The sequence below is a fragment of the Varanus komodoensis genome, unplaced genomic scaffold (genome assembly GCF_004798865.1).
Source record: "Varanus komodoensis strain SLA01 unplaced genomic scaffold, ASM479886v1 scaffold10, whole genome shotgun sequence".
NCBI classification, from domain to species: domain Eukaryota; kingdom Metazoa; phylum Chordata; class Lepidosauria; order Squamata; family Varanidae; genus Varanus; species Varanus komodoensis.
In genome coordinates, this window is record NW_025335269.1 from 18798624 (window position 1) to 18820049 (window position 21426).

At 40.7% G+C, this 21426-nt stretch overlaps 1 protein-coding gene across 7 annotated transcripts in view; it reads right to left on the reverse strand.

Annotated features, from left to right (window-relative positions):
• Positions 1 to 106: 106 nt before the first annotated feature.
• FBXL2 (F-box and leucine rich repeat protein 2) overlaps positions 107 to 21426 on the reverse strand; it is a 35227-nt gene continuing 13907 nt past the window's right edge. For 6 of the 7 annotated variants that reach the window (XM_044455496.1, XM_044455487.1, XM_044455478.1 and 3 more), the window contains 11 exons: positions 18427 to 18521; positions 17350 to 17418; positions 17173 to 17268; positions 16574 to 16700; positions 16354 to 16428; positions 13564 to 13694; positions 10379 to 10439; positions 9887 to 9931; positions 9669 to 9725; positions 1917 to 2129; positions 107 to 304 (listed from right to left, as the gene is read on the reverse strand). In XM_044455496.1, coding sequence (XP_044311431.1) covers positions 197 to 304; positions 1917 to 2129; positions 9669 to 9725; positions 9887 to 9931; positions 10379 to 10439; positions 13564 to 13694; positions 16354 to 16428; positions 16574 to 16700; positions 17173 to 17268; positions 17350 to 17418; positions 18427 to 18521 — 1077 coding nt within the window. In that variant the 3' untranslated portion in view covers positions 107 to 196. Of the gene's footprint in view, positions 305 to 1916; positions 2130 to 8172; positions 9186 to 9668; positions 9726 to 9886; positions 9932 to 10378; positions 10440 to 13563; positions 13695 to 16353; positions 16429 to 16573; positions 16701 to 17172; positions 17269 to 17349; positions 17419 to 18426; positions 18522 to 21426 lie in introns of those variants that run through there. The other variant, XR_006417119.1, reaches the window with a different exon arrangement.

Here is a 21426-nt window from a genome sequence, read left to right on the forward strand (position 1 = left end):
GTACCATGTTGGTGTTGCAATAGCAGATATGCCAACATAGGCATTGCTCAGAGCACCCATATTGTTACCTGTAAACTTTACATTGGAACCATAATCAATACAGAACTTGATTTTTAAAAATCACTTTATAGATTAATAATGGATGTGCCAAGTCATTCTTTGCCTCATCAAGCAGCTTAGCACAACTTTTCACCTTTTAAAGAATAATGCAACAACGGCAGAGTTGCTGTCGAGTGCCTCCCACAGAAGGTGGTGGAGTTACTGGAGCAAAATAAGCATGGACTTTCACATCTGGTAGATGAGCCTGTAGACAGAAACTCACTTTTAACTGATAACAGCTTACAATTTATGTTCCAACATAGTAAAAAAATCACACTACAGTGGGTTTTACTTAATATTAGTTCTATAATATTGCATCAGGATGTATTACGTCCATTCTAGCTATATCATTTCTAAAATGAAGGTTGCTACAATATAAGCAAGTCAATTCTGGAATCGGGGCTTCTAATAACAAATTTACTGATCATGTGTGGATGAATCACTAGGGCAGAAGAATGGAGCCACCTATAAATAAAAAGATACTCCTGCAGGGCTTTCACTCATTTAGGAAAATGGGATCGGCCGGCATACTTCAAGGATTGCACATATAAAAAGGTTCTACTAATGCAAGGTTCCTGAACTATAATTTACCTGTAGCAATGTTTGTCTGCTTCAGTGAAAGTTGCTCAACCACAGAGGTTTTTTTTAATATAGTTCACATTGGCCATTCAGTTTCATAAGTAATTGAAGAACTAAGAGAAATGGCCCTCCCACTTTAACAATTTTTACCAGCCTCTGGGGAGGTAGCAATACTCTACAATGATTATTTTAGAGGAGCTTAAAATCCTGTGCTGAAAATTCTCAAAGTATATGTGTTCAGTTATGGAAAAGAAACACTTTACAAGCATTTAACCCTATCTGTGAATCAGAGGAAGTTGTATCAAATACAGATATCTGGTCCATGGCTTGACCCAGATGGTAAATGCAGGATGAAATGGCTCTGGGAAGCAAAATGTTGCCAAACAACAATTTGGGGTTGATGGACTTGGCATTCCCATTTCATCTCTAGAGAAAGAATTAAAAGTGTTGTACTTGCACTAACGTTTTACTAATTCTAGTCCAAATCATCACTTACAAAATTTGTTCTGTCCAGTTTCAAGCTGTGGTTTGGTGCAAACCAGAACTAGCAAAAATGGTGGTGAATACATAATGTTATCTAGCAGCTGTAAACCAGATGCCCATGAAGGGAGAAAACAAATGCATAGTCTCCTGGAGGGTTCTGATTCTCAACTTGCAATTTTAGACTTGTGCAGTATCCTATGACTGTTCAAGATAGGCCTAAACCACTTCACATGAGATTTCTGCAAAAGGTAGTTATTCCATGGCATTTTTGCTGAAGAATATCCTGGAACAAACTGTTTCTGAAAGTCTCCTTCTCCTGAACTGATATTAACAAAATGCAGTCACACACCACAAGCTAACCAGTAACAATATCTGGGTCTTTCTGACAGCCTTTGTCCTAAATTCATGAATTAACAGAACAAAAAGAGCCTTCAATAGAAGCTGTGTGCCCAAACTGTCTCAGCCTTTGATGTAGATTTATGAAAAATGCTAGTTATTGCCCTTTTCCAGAAATTCTTATTGAGGAATTAGAAGGAAGAAAGAGCACACTGTTTTTGTTGCTGGTTCATTATGTTCTGCTAGTTTGTTAATTTAAATAGCTTGTGTTGACTTCAGTATTGAATGTTCTTTTAGCTAAATGAATGTCTGCAATAGACACTTGATCAAGCAATATAACAAAAGCCTCTATATTAAAAATAAGCTATACATTATGAAATAAACATAAATGCACTTCAGTGAAGTAGCATAGTACATACTCTTATCCTTTTGATTCCTGCACGGGTAACTTGCTGACAGTCGTATAACTCAATTCTCTCCAAGTTGTGGCAGTTCTCAAGATGTTCTAGAGTCACATCTGTGATTAGAAGGCAGTTGTCCAGCTCAAGTACCTGGAGTCTTTCGTGTCCACATGTACTGCTGCTTAGATGCAGAATCCCATCATCTGTGATCAGTTCACAGTGGGACAAACTCTATAACAAAGAGCCAACCTATAAAATCTCATCAATTGACAGTTCTCCAACAGTAAAAAGATGCATCCTCTTGATTAGGAGTGCATCCTGAGATATGAACTCCTGTCCACTCGTTCAGGCTAGGATAGTGCTGCTTTCTACTCAGGAAAGTAGTGTTAGCCATAACCCTCATAGAAGAGTTTTTAAAAAGGCTAAACAAAATGGAGCCATCTCCTTTCTATGCTTCCCAGCTTAGTCTGGAAATTCCTTTCATATTTACCATTCATCTTCCAGCCTACTCTAACCTGAGCTTCAGCAACTTTTGTCTTGTGATATGGAGCAAGTATTCTTTTATGTTTCAGGATTATTAAGCAGAAACAGAGGCCTAGGCCTGGTAAGCTCATGACTGAGCAACAATCAGTGAGTTGGGCTTCATGCCAATCAAACGTTTGCTGGCAGTGCTCAGTATCCACTACACCCCAAAAACAGGTACAGTTGCATTGCCAGTGCCTATCTTTACAGAATGCTTTCCTACTGAGGTCTGCCTGGCATCAACACTCATCTTTTTGGCACTAGGTTAAGGCCAGCCTTTACTTCCTGGCCTATAAAGCCATGTTAGCTGCTTTAACATGTCTAGCTTTTTGTTTTAGCTATTTGTACTCTTGTATATTGAAAGTTACAACTTTATTCATGATATCTGTATACTATATTTTATTGTTTCGGTCATGAACTATGTGAACTGCTGTAAACCATCCAAAGAACTTTTGCTGTTGGGAGGAACAGAAATGAAATAATAGCTTGTGTTGTTACTGTTACCGTGTTTCCCTGAAAATAGGACCTACCCTGAAAATAAGACCTAGTCTTATTTCAGGGTAGGTCCCATAATATAAGCCCTACCCTGAAAGTAAGACCTATTACCAAAAATTATTGGTAATAAGTCTTACTGTTTTTGCTTACTTGCAGAGTGCCAGCGGGGGTAGAGGGCGCAGCAGGAGGATGCAGAGCGGCTTAAGCCGATACTTCCTCTATAGTCCTGGCTCCTGTGAAGGGCGGAGTGATATCAAATGCACTCCGCCTGTCACAGGAGCCAGCACTATAGAGGAAGCATTGGCTCATGTTGCTCTGCTTCGTCCGCTGCCTGTGACAGTACCGGTAGGCGCTGGAGGCAGCAGGCGCTGGAGAGGATCAGTGTATACAGCTTTGGGCAGCAATTGGAGTGCAGAGCAGGAGGGTGCACAGCAGAAAAGTGCAAGCAACAGAAAAGTGCAAGCAGAAGGGTGTACATTAAAAAAAATAAGACCTACTCGAAAATAAGACCTAATGTGTTTTTTTGAGCAAAAAAAAAAAAGACAGTGTCTTATTTTCAGGAAAACACGGTACTGTTATTATTCTTACACTTATTTTATTATTCAATGGCCTATTTCATTTCTATACTGATCAAGAACAGCTGACAATACTCCCTAACATGCAAAAGTTATAACAATTTAAATAGCCAAAACAGTTACAGTAAGATACTGGACTTGTTAAAAACAACTGATATAAAGGTTCTGTCATATGCAATCTGTTGAGGACAATCTTAACTGGTGCCAAAAAGATGGCAGTGGGGAGAGCATTCTGCAACTGGGGACTGTTCCTGGCAAGGCCCCCTCCCTCATCGCCACCCTTGGAATAAGGCCTCAGATGTTGATTGTTATGTGCAGATAGGCTTGTGTCAGGAGAGTCACTCCATCAGGTATGTGGTCCTGAATTGTGTAAACCTTTATAAGTAGGAACCAGCCTCTTAAATCTGGCTTGGATACACGCTGATAATGCAAGCAAACCAGAATTGGTGTTATATACACATAAATACTGGTCCCTGTTATTAGGGCAGCTCCACACAGAACACATTGGAGTACCTAACTTAGAGATTCCCAGACCATGAGGAGAAAACCTGACCCATGAATAATGCAGGGGACCAAGCAATATTCCCCCAACACCATCTTCTAAAATTGGCTATCCAAGTAGGAATGCAACCATTCCCGTGCGGTACTATGCCCCCTCATTCCAACTCAGTCACTCCAGAATACCATCATCAATGGCATCAGACGTCATCAAGGAGAATCAACAACAACCCTGACATACATCACCATATAGGGTTTCCATGCAAAACCTGCCTGGAACCCTGCCAAGTAATCAATCTAGATAGTCTGTTCCATCACTGTACTACAGCTGACTGTACATCATCTGTCCAAGGACCTTGCCCAGGAAAAGAACATTCATCACTGGCCTAAAGTGAAGATGGGCCAAGGGTAGATCCAGTGAAGATTTCTAAAGCAGTGGTCTCGCTTCTACCTTTTTCAGGTAGCTTAGAAGCACTTCCTAATCACTTCCCTTTCAGCTAGCTGTTCCTGTCTTGCCATTTTACAAACTAAGGCAAGTTTACTCACACCTGTGCACGTACCTTATTATCCTTAAGCTATACCCAGTTGAGACTCATCCAACAAAAATGGATTGGTGTGTGCTCTGCATAGTTTACCTGCTATAACATACTCTTAACTCCTGGCAAGATGTGAGAGATTTTATATTGGAAGCACCTTGCTAGGATATTACAGTAGGCCTTCCATGGACTTGCAGTGTCCTATGGAAAAAGCCATGGATAAACTGGAAAGTTCCACTGGGTAGCACACAGAGAAAATTGAGGAAGAGAAATGATGCCTTCACTTCCCTGAATACAGGCACTAATCAATATTTGATTTCATCTGTTAAAGTTTTTTTCAGTTTGAACTCATCCTAATTTGTTTGTACTCTGAGATACTCCATGGAGCTGTATGACTTCTATTGCAGAGAGAACACTTAGCAGCAATTATCCAAAATGGCCAGATAATTTCTACATTGAATAAATCAACCAGGATTTTGTTAGGACTACCAGTCATAATAACTGGAACCAACCTCTTAGAGCCATTACTCTCTGGGGTCAGCTCACTCTTGCAGCAGCAAAAACCTGTCATTGATTTGAATGTCAATAACAGGAGATCTGACCAAGACCAAAGGACTGATTCAAAGTCCTTCACCTTCAGATCATCATCATCAACTGAAAAACTACCGTGCTTCCTGCTGATATGTTGGAACAGTTCCATGGTTGTCATGGAGACCATGGAATACTTAGTGACCCCAGCCAAGCTCTCCTCCACATGAATGTTGTTGTCTCCCAAAACCAGCAGTCTGGGGGACCTCAAAATTATATCTGAGGCAGCCTCTGTCTGTTCAGGTAGGGACATGGCTAAGGGCATTGGATGGTACATCTTCAGAATTCTCAGTCTGTCCTGCTGGCCCAACATGAGATCCAACACTCAGATCCAGTAGTCAGAGAGACAGTGAGCTTGGTGAGTAAGAGGGGAAGAATTCTTAAAGAACATTATCCATGGTTCAGGAAGGACCAGAACACATCCACTAGCTGTCTGGCCTGTATTCCCCTTACCTGGCTAGTCCTACTCCCAATGCCAGGCCTCTTTCTACCTGCCATTCTTTCTACCTGCCATTATGTTGACTAGGGTTCCCCCAGGTCCTGCCAGTTGGCCCCATATCCCAGATATGCATCCAGGCCCTAAAAAAAGCAATCAATTCCCTGTCAAAACTCTGGCCAGCCAAACTTGTTAAGGTGTTAGTGGGGAAACCCTTGGGTGTCCCCCAAAGGGTGATCCCCATTGAGGTTACTGCTGCCCCACTTCTACCCTGAGTGATAAAGGCCTTTCCATAGTCGAGCACGGCAATCTCACATTGTTAATTTTTCCCCTCCTGTCAGCTACATCAGCTTTTCCCAGAACGCAGGGACAACAGTCCAGCACACAGCAGGAAACAATACAGAATGAGGGCCTAGCAAACAATAAGGAACAGCTCATCTGTCCTGCAAAGTGCCCCCATGTCTTCACAGTGGTTTCAGGTACTGAACAGCTCCACTCTGGCCTGGTAGATAAAGAATCAAGCATTGTGGACTTGCATTCTCAGCCACCTGCTCCACTCTCAACAAAGCATTTCCCAGAACACTGTTGGAGAAATTGCAAGGGAAAAATTTAGGGGCCGTCTTTTCAGTGCAATTTACAGGTAGCCTGCCATGACAACATCTGCCCTAGCCTCTTCTAGTTATGTGTGCAGAGCAACCAGAAGTGTTGCCAATTGCCTCCTCAAAGGCAGAGACATCCCCTGCCATGCCCATCACTAAAGGAACTCTCCATGCAGAACTCCTTGAGTAACATTTCAGGTATTTGCTAGCACCAAACTGCCTAATTAAACAGGAGTCATGCCAAGAGCCTATAGAAAGGAAATACATGAACATATATTCCTTTTCCAAAAGAATTTTGAACATCAGAGGAATGGACACATTCTGGTTTAAGACACAGATTTCCTAATGCTAAATATTCTAATGCCTTTCTACAGAAAACTGACCTCCTTCCAGGTTCCTCTTTTTGATAGCTTAGTGGCCATCTTGTTTCTTGCAGCTTCAGCTGCAGTAGCACTTAGGGGAAGCCAAAGGTGCAAAGTAAGACAGGGCTGTGATGGATACAACTGATGAAGTAGCTCAGTGCCAGTGACAAAGCCATCAACAGACCAGCAAGTTAAGTGCCTGTGTGAGTCAAGGAGCAGATTGAGGGGGTCAGGGCAGTTAACACTCCTCTCCACTTGCCCACCTATGTTTTAGAACTTCCCAAGTAAGAGGTGCCAATCAGCAAGTGACCAAAAAGATAAAAAGGTAAAAGGTTAGCACTGGTGATCGGCAACAGAAGCCCTCCTCCGGGAACCCTCTGTGAAAGATGTTAGGAGACAGGGTACCCGGAGGAGGGCCTTCTCTGTGGTGGTGCCCCGACTATGTAATGTGCATCCCAGAGAGGTCCACCTGGTGCCGTCATTATATGTTTTTTCGGTGCCAGATTAAGACTTTTTTTATTTAATCAATATTTTAAGATGTTTTAATATTGAATTTTATTATTGTATTTGCAGCCAGAGTAGGTCATCAATTTATTTATGCTGTTAGCCGTCCAGAGACGTCAGTAATTGGACGGCATACACATTTCATAGATAGATAGATAGATAGATAGATAGATAGATAGATAGATAGATAGATAGAGATAGGTGTAGGGCAGGGGTCTCAATTGCGGCCTGTGGGACGATATTTTGTGGCCCTCACTTGATATCAAAGTTTAGTGATACTGTGGCCCGCGTGTTTTTCTCACACGCACCTGCGTGAGTAGTTACCCTGGGTGCAATGTTCCCTCTAAGCTGCGTGCTGGGACGGGCAGGGCACAGGGGAGGGGCCCTGTGGCCTTCAAAGCGCCGGTGGCACCTGGGCCGGCCTCCGGGAGCAACACGGGATGAGCGGCCCACCACCACTGCGGTGAATACTTGATGCAGCCCAGCCTCACCCAGACTCTACTTCCAGTGGCCCCCAGGTAAGTTGAGTTTGAGACCCCTGGTGTAGGGGCTATCTAGGCTATTACCTAATATCATCATAGACACCGCTATTTGCTTGCTGGACAGAAAGCCTGGATATATATTCACTACAGTGAACGGCTGGATTTCAGGAAGTGTGTTTGCTGCCTTGAGATGAAGGCAGCTGACCTGAACAAGCAGAGAGGTTTTCAGATGAGAACTTTAGAGCTGTGATAACCTGAGAATGGGATCCTGTTAACAGCTAATTTGTTGACATGGAGAATGAAGATTTTGGCAAAGAAGAGGAAGAGGGAACCGGCCCTTAGAAAAGACACAGTGTTTGGGGAAAAAAACTGATATCCACTCTAACTGAGGATACACCAGTGGGAGACTGCTGACAGTGAGCAATTCAACTGTTAGAAAGACAGCCAGATGGGCTTCTGACAGGCATGCAGCTCACATGATGACTTGACTTCCCAATATGAAGGTAGTGGATGCCCAAATTTCACATAGACAGTGCTATGACAGAGTCATCAGCTGTTGTACACACTGGCATGTATGATGTGGAGAAATATAGTTAGGCAGTCCTGGAAACAAAATTGAAGTGCCTACATAGAAAGCCGAAACTCAAGACTTCCAATAGCTTTCTCTTTAATGCTACCTGTTCGATGTGCAGGACCAGCTAGGCAGGCAGAGCTGCAGGGCTTCACTTCATGTACTGGATGTGTTGGGCGCCAGAAAACACTGTAGGACAACCTGGGTCTGTACAAAAGGCACCAGTTCCACTTGAAACAAAATGGAACGAGACTGCTGGCACTTAATCACTGAAGTGGCACAGCAGCTTTTAAACTGATCCTTAGAGGAAGTTAACAGGAGCCAGGGAGGGTCCAGGGTGGGATGAGGCATCCCTAGAGGATATGAAATTGAAGATGTTTCTGACTGAAGTGATGAGGTATAACAAAGCAGTAAGTATGCAGTGTGCCCTGCTAGCCAGGCAGAGGCCCAATACACATGTGGAAATATGCATGCCAGAGACATTTGGATAGGGACCCCATATGCAGGTGCTCATATGCTAATTGTAGAAGCTGCCAGGCCAAGAAGGGGGAATCCTAGCATTTGTTTACAAAGTAGAACAGCAGGTCTAGTGAGCATAATGGAGATCTGGTGAAAAGAGAGAACCACTGGGATGTGGTTAGACAATATAAAGCTTGTGAAGTGTGTGATATATTGTAAAGCTCAGTTACTTGGATCATATAAAACAGGAGTACAAACCCACGTGTATGGGTTAAATGTGTGAACCCGGTAAGATACAGGATGTCAACTACTGGGTCTTAAGTGCCTCCAGTGAGTTCATTATTCTTCTGCAAGGCCACAATAATAAATACATAACATGGTATCATCTACAATATAAAGAAAAAAATTCTTTCAAGATTCTCTTTTCTCCAGAAAAGTAACATTAAACTAAATCAGCTTGATAGTCATCATTCAGTTCCAAGTGCAGGCCTTAACATGTTTGCAGTCAAATTCAATGGGAGACTCCATATGGTGTGTCCCTGCTGACAGAACCACACTGACTGCATCCCCCAGTGGAGTCAATTCAACTTCTCTAGTGCCTTGCTGTAAAATCCACTCCAGAGAGCTGTGAACCCCAGAAGAGAGGGATGCGTAACGGGGCTGCAAGGGGAAGGAGAGGATAAGGCAGCTGCATCATATGAATAACAGCTTGCTTAAGCCACACTGGATTATCCCTGCTTCATTTTAATCCAGTTCTTTTAAAAGATACACATTCTAATTTATGTAATAAAATATAATTTGATTGTTTAAAATCAGTTTTTATGTGACCTGCGCTCCAAGAGGTCAAAAGTGGAACTTTAAAGTCCTTTATACTTCCTTTAGCTTGCCCCATGACTGGCACTCACAAAATAAGCAGAGTTTATGTAGGTTTTTTACATGCAAAATTAGGTTACTTGGACTCAAACTTTTTTGTTTACATTCAGTGTACAAAAAAAAAACCCTTGCAACCTACCTATCAGCAGTAATACTATCTTAAATTCTCTAATTCCCAGCTTCCTTTAATAATAAGATGAATGGAGCACACTCTGGAAGAAGTGGAATGAGTTTATTTTACAGAACACAAATAAATTGTGAATAACTTACCAATGCTTCCAGTTTAGGACAATGAATGGAAAGCTGTATCAATGTGTTATCTGTTATCTAAAAGGAAAAATAAATTATATGTAGAATGGTGATGGGGAAAATAGGTCTTCTAAGACATTTTTATAACTTCCAAGTTATAGTTAGAAACTGAAAATATCACCTCTGAATTATATATTTCACTAGATTTGACACACATGCCTTGTACAAATGGTTCTCACCAGAACACATTCTTCTAGGTCCATCTTTTCTAGTTCATGGCAATTCTAAAAGTCAGAACAGATATTCCAGAATTAAAAACAAGGGATAATTTAGAATTCCATTATGACATTTTCATATTTCATGAAACAATGGCACATATTGAAAATTCTAAAAGAATAGTTTTCAATGTGTATATACAGGTTCATAAATTAAGGAATCTGAATTCACTATGTCCTACCTCCTAACCAGTGTTTCTGGGGTCCTGGATATTTTGTGGCAACACTTGTGACCCTACAAAAGTTTTGGCCTACAATTCCCACCTGCACTAACCAGCCCAGCCAATGAGGAGGGGTGATGGGAGTTGTAGGCTGCAACAACTGGATGGTCACAAGTTGTCCACCTCTGCTTTAGTCTAGCTTGCCTCAGAATGGTTGTTCTAAGATTAAGCTCCTGTTCTGAGCTACTTAGAAGAAAATTGGGATTGAAATTTAAATAGTATTAACCTTACCTACCCGTGCTAGAAGTGTAAAACCAGCATCAGTGAGATGGGAACATCTTGCAGCTTCCAGAATCCTGAAAAGTAAGTATTCTTAGATTTGAGAATATTGAGAAAGAAGTCTTTACACTGACATTAGGAATTTAATATACAATTCTATGCAATGGAACCAATAATGAATCAGCAGCAAAACATCCATTGCCCAAAAAACAGTATTTTACCATCTCCACAGGTAATGGGACTACCAATCTCAACTCCCACAACATGGCTAAATTCCCATCTCTATGACTGATGAATTTCCACAATTGAAAATCTCCTTGATTCACATCTGGTTTTTTTTTCTTTTTGGTGAAAAAGGTGACTGGTTGAAAACTGTGATAGTTGATTCAACCATGTTTTATCGTGTTTATAGTTCTGATGCTCTGAAATTCCCCACCTCCTGGTATTGCAAATCTTTGCACATTAGAAGCATCACAAGGCTATAAACCTGATTAACTGCCTGCGTTCATTGTTACTGTTTTCAGGCTAAAGCCGTAATTTATGCCATTGTTTTCAGGCTTAGAGCCATCATTCATGCCTTCATTTTCTCAGGGCTAAACAATCATAATGTGCTTGGTTAGGCTGTTAGACTAGAACTAGGGAGAACCAGCTTCAAACAGCTTCAAACTTTCACTTTTTGGGTAACACAAACTCTTGCCCTAATGTACTTCATGGGTGGTTATAAAGACAAGATGGGGAAGAACCATGCATGTTTGCCCTGAGCTCCTTGGAGGAAGGGTGGGATACAAATGTTGCCATTTGTTGTTTTTGGTAGTACCATACCTGATTGCTCTCTGACCATTGAATTAGTGCAAGACATGGTTCCCTGTCTTCTGAAGGGATTTAATGACTGGGAGCATATTACAGAAGTACCATAGCAAATTATATGCCTTGCAACGACTGCCTTGCAACAGTGACTCATGCGCTGGTGACTTCCCGTCTTGACTTCTGTAACGCGCTCTACGTGGGGCTACCCTTGAAGACGGTCCGGATACTTCAATTGGTTCAGAATAGAGCTGCCAGGCTGCTGACGGGGACTGGACGTTATGTTCACATGACACCAGTTCTCCGTCAGCTTCACTGGCTCCCCATTGAAGTCCGGGCCCAATTCAAGGTGTTGGTAATGACCTATAAAGCCCTAAACGGCTTGGGTCCTGGTTACCTGAAGGAGCGCTTACATCCATATTTGCCCAGTCGCCCCCTGAGATCGGCGGGAGAGGCCCTTCTCCGGGAGCCCTCCGTGAGAGAAATTAGGAGGGTGGCTACTCGGAGAAGGGCTTTCTCAGCGGTGGCGCCTAAGTTATGGAATGCGCTCCCCAGAGAGGTCCGCCTGGCGCCGTCGTTATTTGTTTTTCGGCGCCAGGCTAAGACCTTTTTATTTAAGCAACATTTTAAATGCTAAATACAATTGAATTTTATCTGGCCAGGGCGGCTTATTTTATAATGTGAGTTTTAATTAAGATTATTTTATATGGATTTTAACTTGTTTTATCTATGTTGTAAGCCGCCCCGAGGCTTCGGCGAATGGGGCGGCATAAAAATGTTTTAATAAATAATAAATAAATAAATAAATAAATAATACATCACTTGTTTTAGGATTAACAGAACAACCGAGGGCTACGGCTGCTGGATTCTGGGAAGTCAGAATACTGGACGGGGGAGTCATCATCATGAACCCCCAGTACAACACTTGTAATCTGTCATTACAATTATACCATGTGGCTCTTGAAGGGGCACTTTTCACCATAGCAAAGATAAGTGTTATCTTGGAGATCTTAATGAGGTGCCTGTGAATGAGTTCAGTATGAGATTGGAGAGGAACCCACTGAAGTATAAGCTGGCCCATGGCAGGATTGCTAGGGAGAATAACATAAGATCCAAAGTCTTAAGCTAGAAACAGAAGATCTGCTGAGTAAGAGGCTTTGCTGACTGAATTTGGATGTATTCTGATATCAAATGCATTACGCTCTTGGACATCTCTAGAGACACTCCCAAGTGAAGTAAAGATTGAAGGGTTCCATGTGGCTCTTTCTGAACTGAACTACCTTAGAACCTGCAGTCCTGGAAACAGGATGGTGCAATCCTGAGATCTGAATGAGCATTTGTGTCCTCAGAAGTGAGCTACCATTGCCAATGTGAACTTCAAGAAGACTCTTGGTGCTGATTCCAGATAGAGAGTGGTACCTCATATGTGAAAAATGGGGCAATGTCATCTGCTGTATAGCTGAGAAGATATGCCTCTATTTGATCTATCATGAATAAGAAGTCCCCCTGAATTAAAGCTTTTTTCATGGCTGTTTGGAGAAAAACACAGATTCCACAGTCCCCATCTTTTGCAGTTGAGTAATTTCTGGAGGCATTAGCTGTTCTTGAAGGAGGGAAAGGAAGAAACTACTGGAGTTGACTGAAACTCCAAAAATATCCATGTTGAATAGTGTTCAGAGTCCAGGTGCCTGGTATTGTCTGCTTCCATGTATCAACAAGGTACTGTACCCTTGTTCCTACATGGGCAGGAAGGCTACTATTGGCAATGAGTCTTAGAGGATGGGAAGGGCCCTATTCTACACTAAGTACTGCATCTGGTTCAATACAGGATATGCTTTGAGAGTTTATAGTTACAAGGCCAAAATATAGGTTTGCATCTGAAAGTACTTGTTTCCCTTAGAAGTGGGCTGAGCTTTTTTGTCTTTAGTTTCCACTAAAACATTCCTAACAGAATGTTAACAGAATTTTTCTTCAAGCAGGTGGGCCTGCTTGAAGGGAACAGCTTCCTTTGGAACAAGAACAAAGATTGCAGTGCTTTAAGCAAAGTAAACTTCTTTCCACTGTGGCTGCAGCCATGTAATGTAACACATAAATCATGGAACCTTGCATGTCATCTAAGATAAAGGCATAAGTTACTTCTAATAAACTCCTAAGTAGTGTGAACCTATCCAACTTCTTACTGTTAATAATATCCTCTATCCAAAGAAGGATAATCTCACAGGAAAACATAGGATGCTGTGGAGGGACCCGAAGCACCAAGACAGCAGCCTTGTGAGGCTTCATACTACTTCAGTGAGAGCCAACCCACTGCATTCATGGAGCTTATTTCCAAGTAAGTATGTATAGGAATGCAGCCTGACTTGTAGCAAACTTTTAAAAGTTCTGAGCAATACTCACTTCAGTCTTGGACAGTTCAAACCAAGGGCTATGAGAGAAGCATCTGTAAGGTTTGTACACCCAGAAACACAAAGGGATTGGAGTTGGTGACATCCTTTACAGATAGCCGCTATGCCATCATCTGATATTTGCTGCAACACACAATGGTGGAGAGTTTGAACCTCTAATATTAGATGATCTGTTTTAAGAAGTTTCAAGCTAACACAGTAGAGAGTTATACTGACTATGTCATACGATTTTACCATACTCAGATATAACAGCAGCATTCAGCAGCCATTTGTGGAGTAATGCACAACGTTCACAGATGTAAATGTCAAACCATGGTTCAACTTGAGGTTGTTTAACACAGGAACAAATGCTTGGGTTCAGATGTCATATTACTAACATTCAAATATGACATACATAGACTGTTGCTAGAAATCAAAAATGGTTTAAGCTTGCCGCTGCTGTTATAACGTCTCGAAAAAACTACCCTCAAATGTAGCCATGGATCTTGCAATTTATTTCCTAACATGATTTCATTTTTCGAAGCTGGATTTCTCTCCTCCTTGATCAGTCATCTCCTTTGAAGGATTGCATAAATTTAGGACAGCCATTTCTGAGCATTGTGCTGAAGGAAGCATGTAATCTAACAGAAAATGAGGGAGAAGCTTCCATCCAAACATGATGGAAGATACAGTTCACTTTCCTGATCTGTGCCACATCAGTCTTTTCCTGAAACCATATGACAAAGTTGACTGGCCTGCCACTTGCCCAGCTTAGTGTTAGACACCCTAGAAGATCAAGATCTTTTTATGTCTCCCTGTAAATTCTACTTTGAGCTGAAGGAGAGGTAGCAAAATAATAGAATGACTGCTTTTCCCACTGACAAATTGAGTAATAAGCATCCCTCTACTTTGAAAACTTCAAAACACAAATTTTGTAACCTTTGTAACTGTCACAAAACCAGCACTCTATCTTAACAGCCAAGGGGATAGTGCCCTTCCTTTGCCTTGGTTCTGTTTGCTTTATTTAATGAGAAAAAGTAGTCAGCCCTGATGTAATTAAGCAGCATATACAAAAGGAATTCTCACAGTCTATTTTTAAATGAAAAGGAGCTACAGGAGAGCAAAATTTTGAGCATAGGAACACCAAGGAAGAAGCACATCACTGTCCTGCACCAAACATTTCTCCACTTCAAAATTTCTCCATGCATACTGCTCCTCTGCCCACTCCACTCAGAGTCCCAGTTGCATATTCAACATGGGAATTATCAGGTCATCTGAGAGACCAGCTCGATTTGCCCGCCCCCCACACCTTAGCCAAGATGCAGTCATTCCTTCAGGCTGAATCAGAGGGAGAGATGGGAAGCAGGGCCTAAAAGACTGACTCCATTTTCTCCTTCTCTTCTCCAACTGTTTCCATTCAAGGGGGTTGTACAGGTATTTGAGTTGACTTATTTGCTTCTTTCTTCCATATCCCTTTTCCCTTTTTGTCCTGCCTTTCAGATGATGAGGCCAAGGCCAGGGACTGTCTTCTCATTTCTATCAGTATTGCCATAAATTGTGAAATCTAACAATTCAAATGATCAGAGTATGTTTGGTTTCAATCCTGATCAGGAGAATGGCTTTTTCAATCTAACAGACTTATACTGTCCTTCAAAATACTCATTAAAACCATGCTAAATAAATCGTCCATAATAAGTTGCTTGAGCAATGTATCTTGCCAATACATACTCTAATACAGTAAAAATGTAACAATTTTATTGATCTTTTAAATAGATAATTAAATGTATCTCAACACTTGCTTACAAAGAAATATGAAAAGACTTCGATGCAGCAGGTCCATGGTTTGACTCCTGACATCCCCAGGCAGAGCTAGAAAAACTCCTGCCCAAAATCCTGGAGAGCTGCTGCCAGTCAGTGTTGACAGTGGGCTAGACGACCCAAAGGATGGACTCAGTATAAGGCAGCTTCTTAAGTTCCTACGCAGTGCAATGTTAAGGTTTTTTTTAATGTGATGAAATATGGTGTTAGTGCTCAGGAAGCACAAGCTGAAGAAAGTTCACAGAATAAACTTCCCCTCCTACTATGCTGCACAGAAGGCTGCTCTGGAAGGTTAAGGGACATGCTGGAATGGCATGGTATAGAATCAGCAAGCTGCTGCAAGAAGAGGAGAATTGGCCAAATATCAGGCAGAGTTGCCGTGTATAAGTAGAACCAGTTTATTATTACCTGAACCCTCATGGGATGGAACTGAAGGGCTGCTTGCACAAAAGGAAGGAAGCTTCATTTTGAGCAAACCAGATGAAGATCAGCTCAGGCCTCTGTTTTACCTGGACAGTCCCTGCCTTCTCCTTACAAGGCTTTCTACTACCGACTGCTCTGTGGACAGATCCATATGAGCAGTTATTTCAACTGTTATTTGTAAATCAACTATTATTTTTAAATATTGATTTATAATTATTTTTATTATTGTGCCACTTTACTTGTAAAGATATAAGTAACTGTAATAAATATGCCACTGATTTTCACCTGCAGCTAATTCTCATTAGTGGCTCCAATGGGAAAAATCCCATGCTACAAGCTGAATCTTGCCTGAAGCTCTCAAAATGCTACTCAATGAAAATTAAGAATAGGATCCTATGCATTCTTAAGAACAAGTTCCACTGTACCTTACTCCAAACTAATTACTCACAGTCAAAATGCTCAGAGAAAAAAAATCAGTTCATTTTAAGCTGCACTTTTGAACTTTATTTTCAACAGTACTTACGATTTCTAAATAAATGCTGCTATTATAAAAAGTACTTACCATACATGACTGTAGGTTTAAAATAACAAGTTCATGGCAGTGTGTCTCAATATGGTGAAGTGCTTCATCTACTAGCTGTATTGATCAACAGAAAACATATTAGCAGACGCAGACATGGGCATTGCAATAAATGACTTACATTTTATAACTGCAACATTTTCTAAATATTCCAGATAAACAAACCCCTACAGTTCAACCTGGTAGCTAAGCAGGTTTGTACCTGTGTGCATCCTCTGAGAAACAGTGCCTTTAGTCCATTACACCCCTTCACCAGTGCTTCAATACCATCTTTTGTAATCTGATCACACCAGGAGAGATTCAAGAATTCGAGATTTTGGCATCCCTCACTGTATCAACCAAGAAAACAAAACATTAAGTTTGAACAGTTGTTCTAGTGGCAAATCCAGATTAATTTTTAACCAAGTCCTGGGTTAACTCCAGTGCAACACTAGAAATCCACTATTGCACAGGACTTTACCTCCCTCCTCCGACCTGCGGTCCTCTGCACTGCCCTGAAATCTCATCCAGGGGGTTTCCAAGTCACTTGAGCAGAGTTTGAGGACAAATTGTCTCTCAAAGCACAAATGGCCGGGCAAGTTGTCCCACTCCTGGTTCTGACAGAATCTCTGTTAGAGGAACAACTGTGTGTGGTAGCTAACCAGTATAAGTTAACTATCACCCCATAGCAAAATGATTTGAGAAAAAGACCACATACACTCATAACTATTTAAATATCAGGAACAGTCAGCACCAGTCACTATCAAACTATAATCTCAACAATTCTGCTTATGTTGAACAAAAACATACACATTATTTTACCTTAGACTTCTCAAAGAGCTGTTTGTGATGGAAATACAAGATGTCAAATCCAGATGTTTTAGCCTTGGGCAGAATTTGCTAAGACTGTAACAAGTGCTGTGAAGAAAGAGAGTCATTAAAAATCTATTCAATTTATTTCTAAAAATAAAGTTATTATATTAAATACCATCCACTTACCTATCAGTGATTTTTGTGCATCCATTAAGGTTCAAATGCTCAATGTTTCTACAGTTCTGTGCAAATGTTCTGCAAAAAAATCAGATAGTCCAATGAAGTAAAAAACTTTTATTTGGCAACACACTCCCTCATCAAGCATTTCTATTTAGCATTTCACAAGTAATCATCTCATATTTAACTGTTCTTAAACAGGCAACTTACATTATCTTTAAAACCTATCTTCTGTTCTGCTGCTTAATAATATTCATATTCCTTTAATTATATGAAATCATAAGAGGGGAAGTCAATGTTCTCCAGATATTCCTCAAGTAATCAAAGTTAATTCTAATAAGAAGTTCCAACATGCAGTTAATGATTCACAAACAAAATCCATGATTAGTGAAAATAACTGGTTGTATGTGCACCTAATTCTGCACAGGATCAGTTTTAAGAGTCTGATTCATAGCCTGATTATGTCGGAAAGTTCTTGCAGGTACTTTGTTCATCTTCACTGGCATCACCTGGATGCCAAGGCAATGGCTTCAAGAGCTTCTACTCAAGACCTGAAGGCCTGTGGTACCTTAATCAACAACTAAGGACTGCAGACTGGTCCATCTTATTGTAACGAACACCTAAGCAGGAAACATTAATAGCAGTAATGTGGCTGCATTAGCCTTCTTTAACTTGGTGCACTCCTGATGTTCTGGAGTTCAACTCCCATCAGTCCCAACCAGTATAGTCAGTTGCAGTTCAAAGCAATTGGAAGTCGGTGGCAGCTTGGGTAAAGTTGGCCCAGATAATTCTGCTGAGTAATGGCACTCTGTTAGAACCATTACATAGTAAAATTTGAAAATAAATAGTGGGCTCGGAGCATAAATGACCTGGCATGTTTTTCAGTTCAGGCTCTTGAAGTCCAGAGTGGGTCAAAAGCTAAGGTAAGCCAATTTGTTCTACTCAGACACATACTGTTATTTCTGACTTTCAATTATGGTTGTGTTTCTATTGTGCTGAAGATTTTGAGAGAAAAATGGCTTTCAATATATAATCTGTATCATCCAAACATGCACAAGTGTGCTAATATTTTAAAACACTACTTACTTCAAGGAAGAGTCACCAACCCCAAGACAGCCTCTCAGACTTAGTTGTCTCAGGAACCCACCACATCTTTTGGAAATATTTTCTAACACTCGGCCCTTAAACAGATGAAACAAATGTCAACTTCATATCTAATCAGACGGATTTCAAAAGGAGGTCCATGCCAGGAAGTATAATGTCTAAAACAGACAAGAAAAAAACAAAAAGTAAAACATTTTTTTCTTTTTAAAGGCTATACAATTTCTGCTTAAATTAATGCCTACATTCCCATCATGGATACTCAAAAAAGTCTTGTGGGAATTCAGCTGAACACTCACTTTCCGCAAGCACCTAATTTTTAGAAATAAATACTCCAAAACAAGAAATGCCTTCTTATACTAAAAGGAATCCAGTGACAAAAAGTACTTGCTAAATCAGTATCGACCACAATCTATCCTCTTTGCCAGTACTAATATAACCTATTTTGATTTCTACAGTGCTAGAGTTAAACTGAAAGTCGTTATTTCCTACCGCAACATCATTGTATCATAGGAAATTGTTTACAATAGAACTATCTGTGCTAGATTATGACTGTTGAGTTAGGGATTACTTTCTGATATAACATCTCCCCCTCCCCCAGTGATTTTCACGATCCAGCATTTATGAGGAACTGGAACTACATCATCCTTGTGTTACTAGAAGGGGTCAGTTTACATGTTGGCAGTGAAGGCATTAAGCCACAGTGGCTTTTTTCCCCTGCAGACTGTGACATTGTTTTTCATTTATGACCTTTAGCTTTGAATAGTGATAAAATACACTGACTTTATGCCCTACTGAAATGCTAAGATAAGTTCATTTCTTTGGTTCTAACTTTTTCTTGCTCTACAGTTTCTTCCTACTTCCTGCAAGATGTGAAAGCTTGGACCAAGTAGCTGTTCAATTATTTTGACAGGAATTCATGCTTTTTATAACAAATGAAGGTACTACAGTAACATGTATAAATTCCACTGCACTATGTCATATGCCCAATTAGTTATGATTTGCAGTTATTTCTGGGGTAGATGGAGTTGTGGGCTGCTCAAGCAAAACTTCCCATTCTTTGGGGCGTTGCTTAATTAAAAGCACATCAAGGAAAAGAAGAAAGAGGATTCTATTGAGCCTTGTAGAACTGGTAAAGGTAAGGAAGTTTCCACTAGAGAAATTACTGGGTAAATCTGCATCACATGATAGTTTACCATGGGTTATTTATCCCTGAGGAACTGCAGATCTTGTTACCATTATGAATATGCAACTCCCAACCTAGGATTAATTCTTACTTGCCATCTTATGTCAACCTGAGCTATGCAAGGATTGTTTAACCTTCAAACAATCCCTGACGGCCAGGCAAGCCCCATCATTCCTTGTTGGGGTTGCATATTCATATCGGTGGCCAGCATGCACCACAGCTCCTTGAGGGTAAACTAGCTCACAAGTGAACTTTGGAAGTAAGACTTGGAATAAGATCTTTCCATGTAGAAAATATATTTTCTACTTATAAGTCTAATTTTTAAATGTGTGCCTCCTCCTTTCTTATGTTTAGGCATTTATTGGAAAACTCTCATAAAAATAAACAACTAAGCACTGTTTCCAGTGGCAGACTGTATTAAATGCAGAAAACAAACTAATTTGTAAAGCAAGTATTTGTCATTTTGGTGCCATTGTTTTTTTTTATACTCAAACATTTCAAAGTACCTGAAATACCTTTAATTTTGTATTCCTAGAATTCTTGAGTGTGTTAACACTACTCTGAGTAAAAAAGTTGCCCTTCTTTTCAGTTTGCATACTATATGTTACTGGGCACATATTAATGTGTTAATAATCTCATCTATCATTAAAATATTAAGCATTAAAATTTTTATGTAATGAGAAATCTTACCCTTACCAGCAAGTTGAAGTCTTAGCACTGTGCATGAGATGTCACCAAAAGACATGCTTGGAAGTCACACTGAGCAAAAGATAGTGGATACAGGGAATATGCACTTTGTGTACCTTAAAAATAATCCAAACAGATGATTTTGGGTATTTTACGAGTGCTTTGGATGATTCCCCCCAAAATTCTTGATGTATGGTTTCTGCATTATTTAGTGATATATTAAATGGGCATGTTCCCTGCATGCACATGTACTAAACCCATGCAGGGGAGGAACCCCAGTAGCTCAACAGAATCCTGTTCCTGCATCTCCCAATGAGCAGGTATATACAGACTGCTCAGCAAGGTAGTCTGGAAAATGGGGAGTTCACATATGCTTCCCATGGCCTCATCCAACTTTTGAAATATTTCAACATTTTTACACACTTTAGCCTCTGCTTGAACACAGAGCCACTGTCAACATTTGGCATCCTTGGACAGTAGCCAAAGATACAAGAGCCTGGCAGGAGCCTCTGCTGATACCTTTTTGAAAACTGCCTGCATTTCAGAGCTGTCCACCATAGCAATTTCTCAGAATGCCCTGAATTAATGCTACTTCACGGGCACTGTGAGAAATTAAAGTGGTGGGTGTTTCTTAGATGTCCAGCACAGAACATAGTGGTAGTGCTGCCTATCCCACCTGGTAAGCCCAGTGGAAGGGAGGCACCGATGTGGGATGTACCACATTTTACCAAGGGTTCTCTCAAACCTGAAGCTCACCCTGTTTGAAGCTCATATAACATGACCAAGCAAAGAGGAAATACCAAAGTCTTCCACTTCCCCCAATGAGCCACTATACTGCCTCCTCATTCGTATGCATTCTGGGCACAGGGGAGAAACTCTGGGGATCCATCCGCATGCAGGCAGGCAAGGATCATGCCCTATGTGCCCATAATTTTTGTGATATGGTTTAAAACTTGACATAAGTATTCTAATAATCCAGTGTGTCTAATCTGTTTCTATAAAAATCCTTTAAAGGAGTGGATAATCTTTGCCAATGGGTCTGTTAAACTGAACATTAGTCTTTATGTGGCATTAATTACATGCTTTGAATGGGTGCCTAATATATTTAAAAT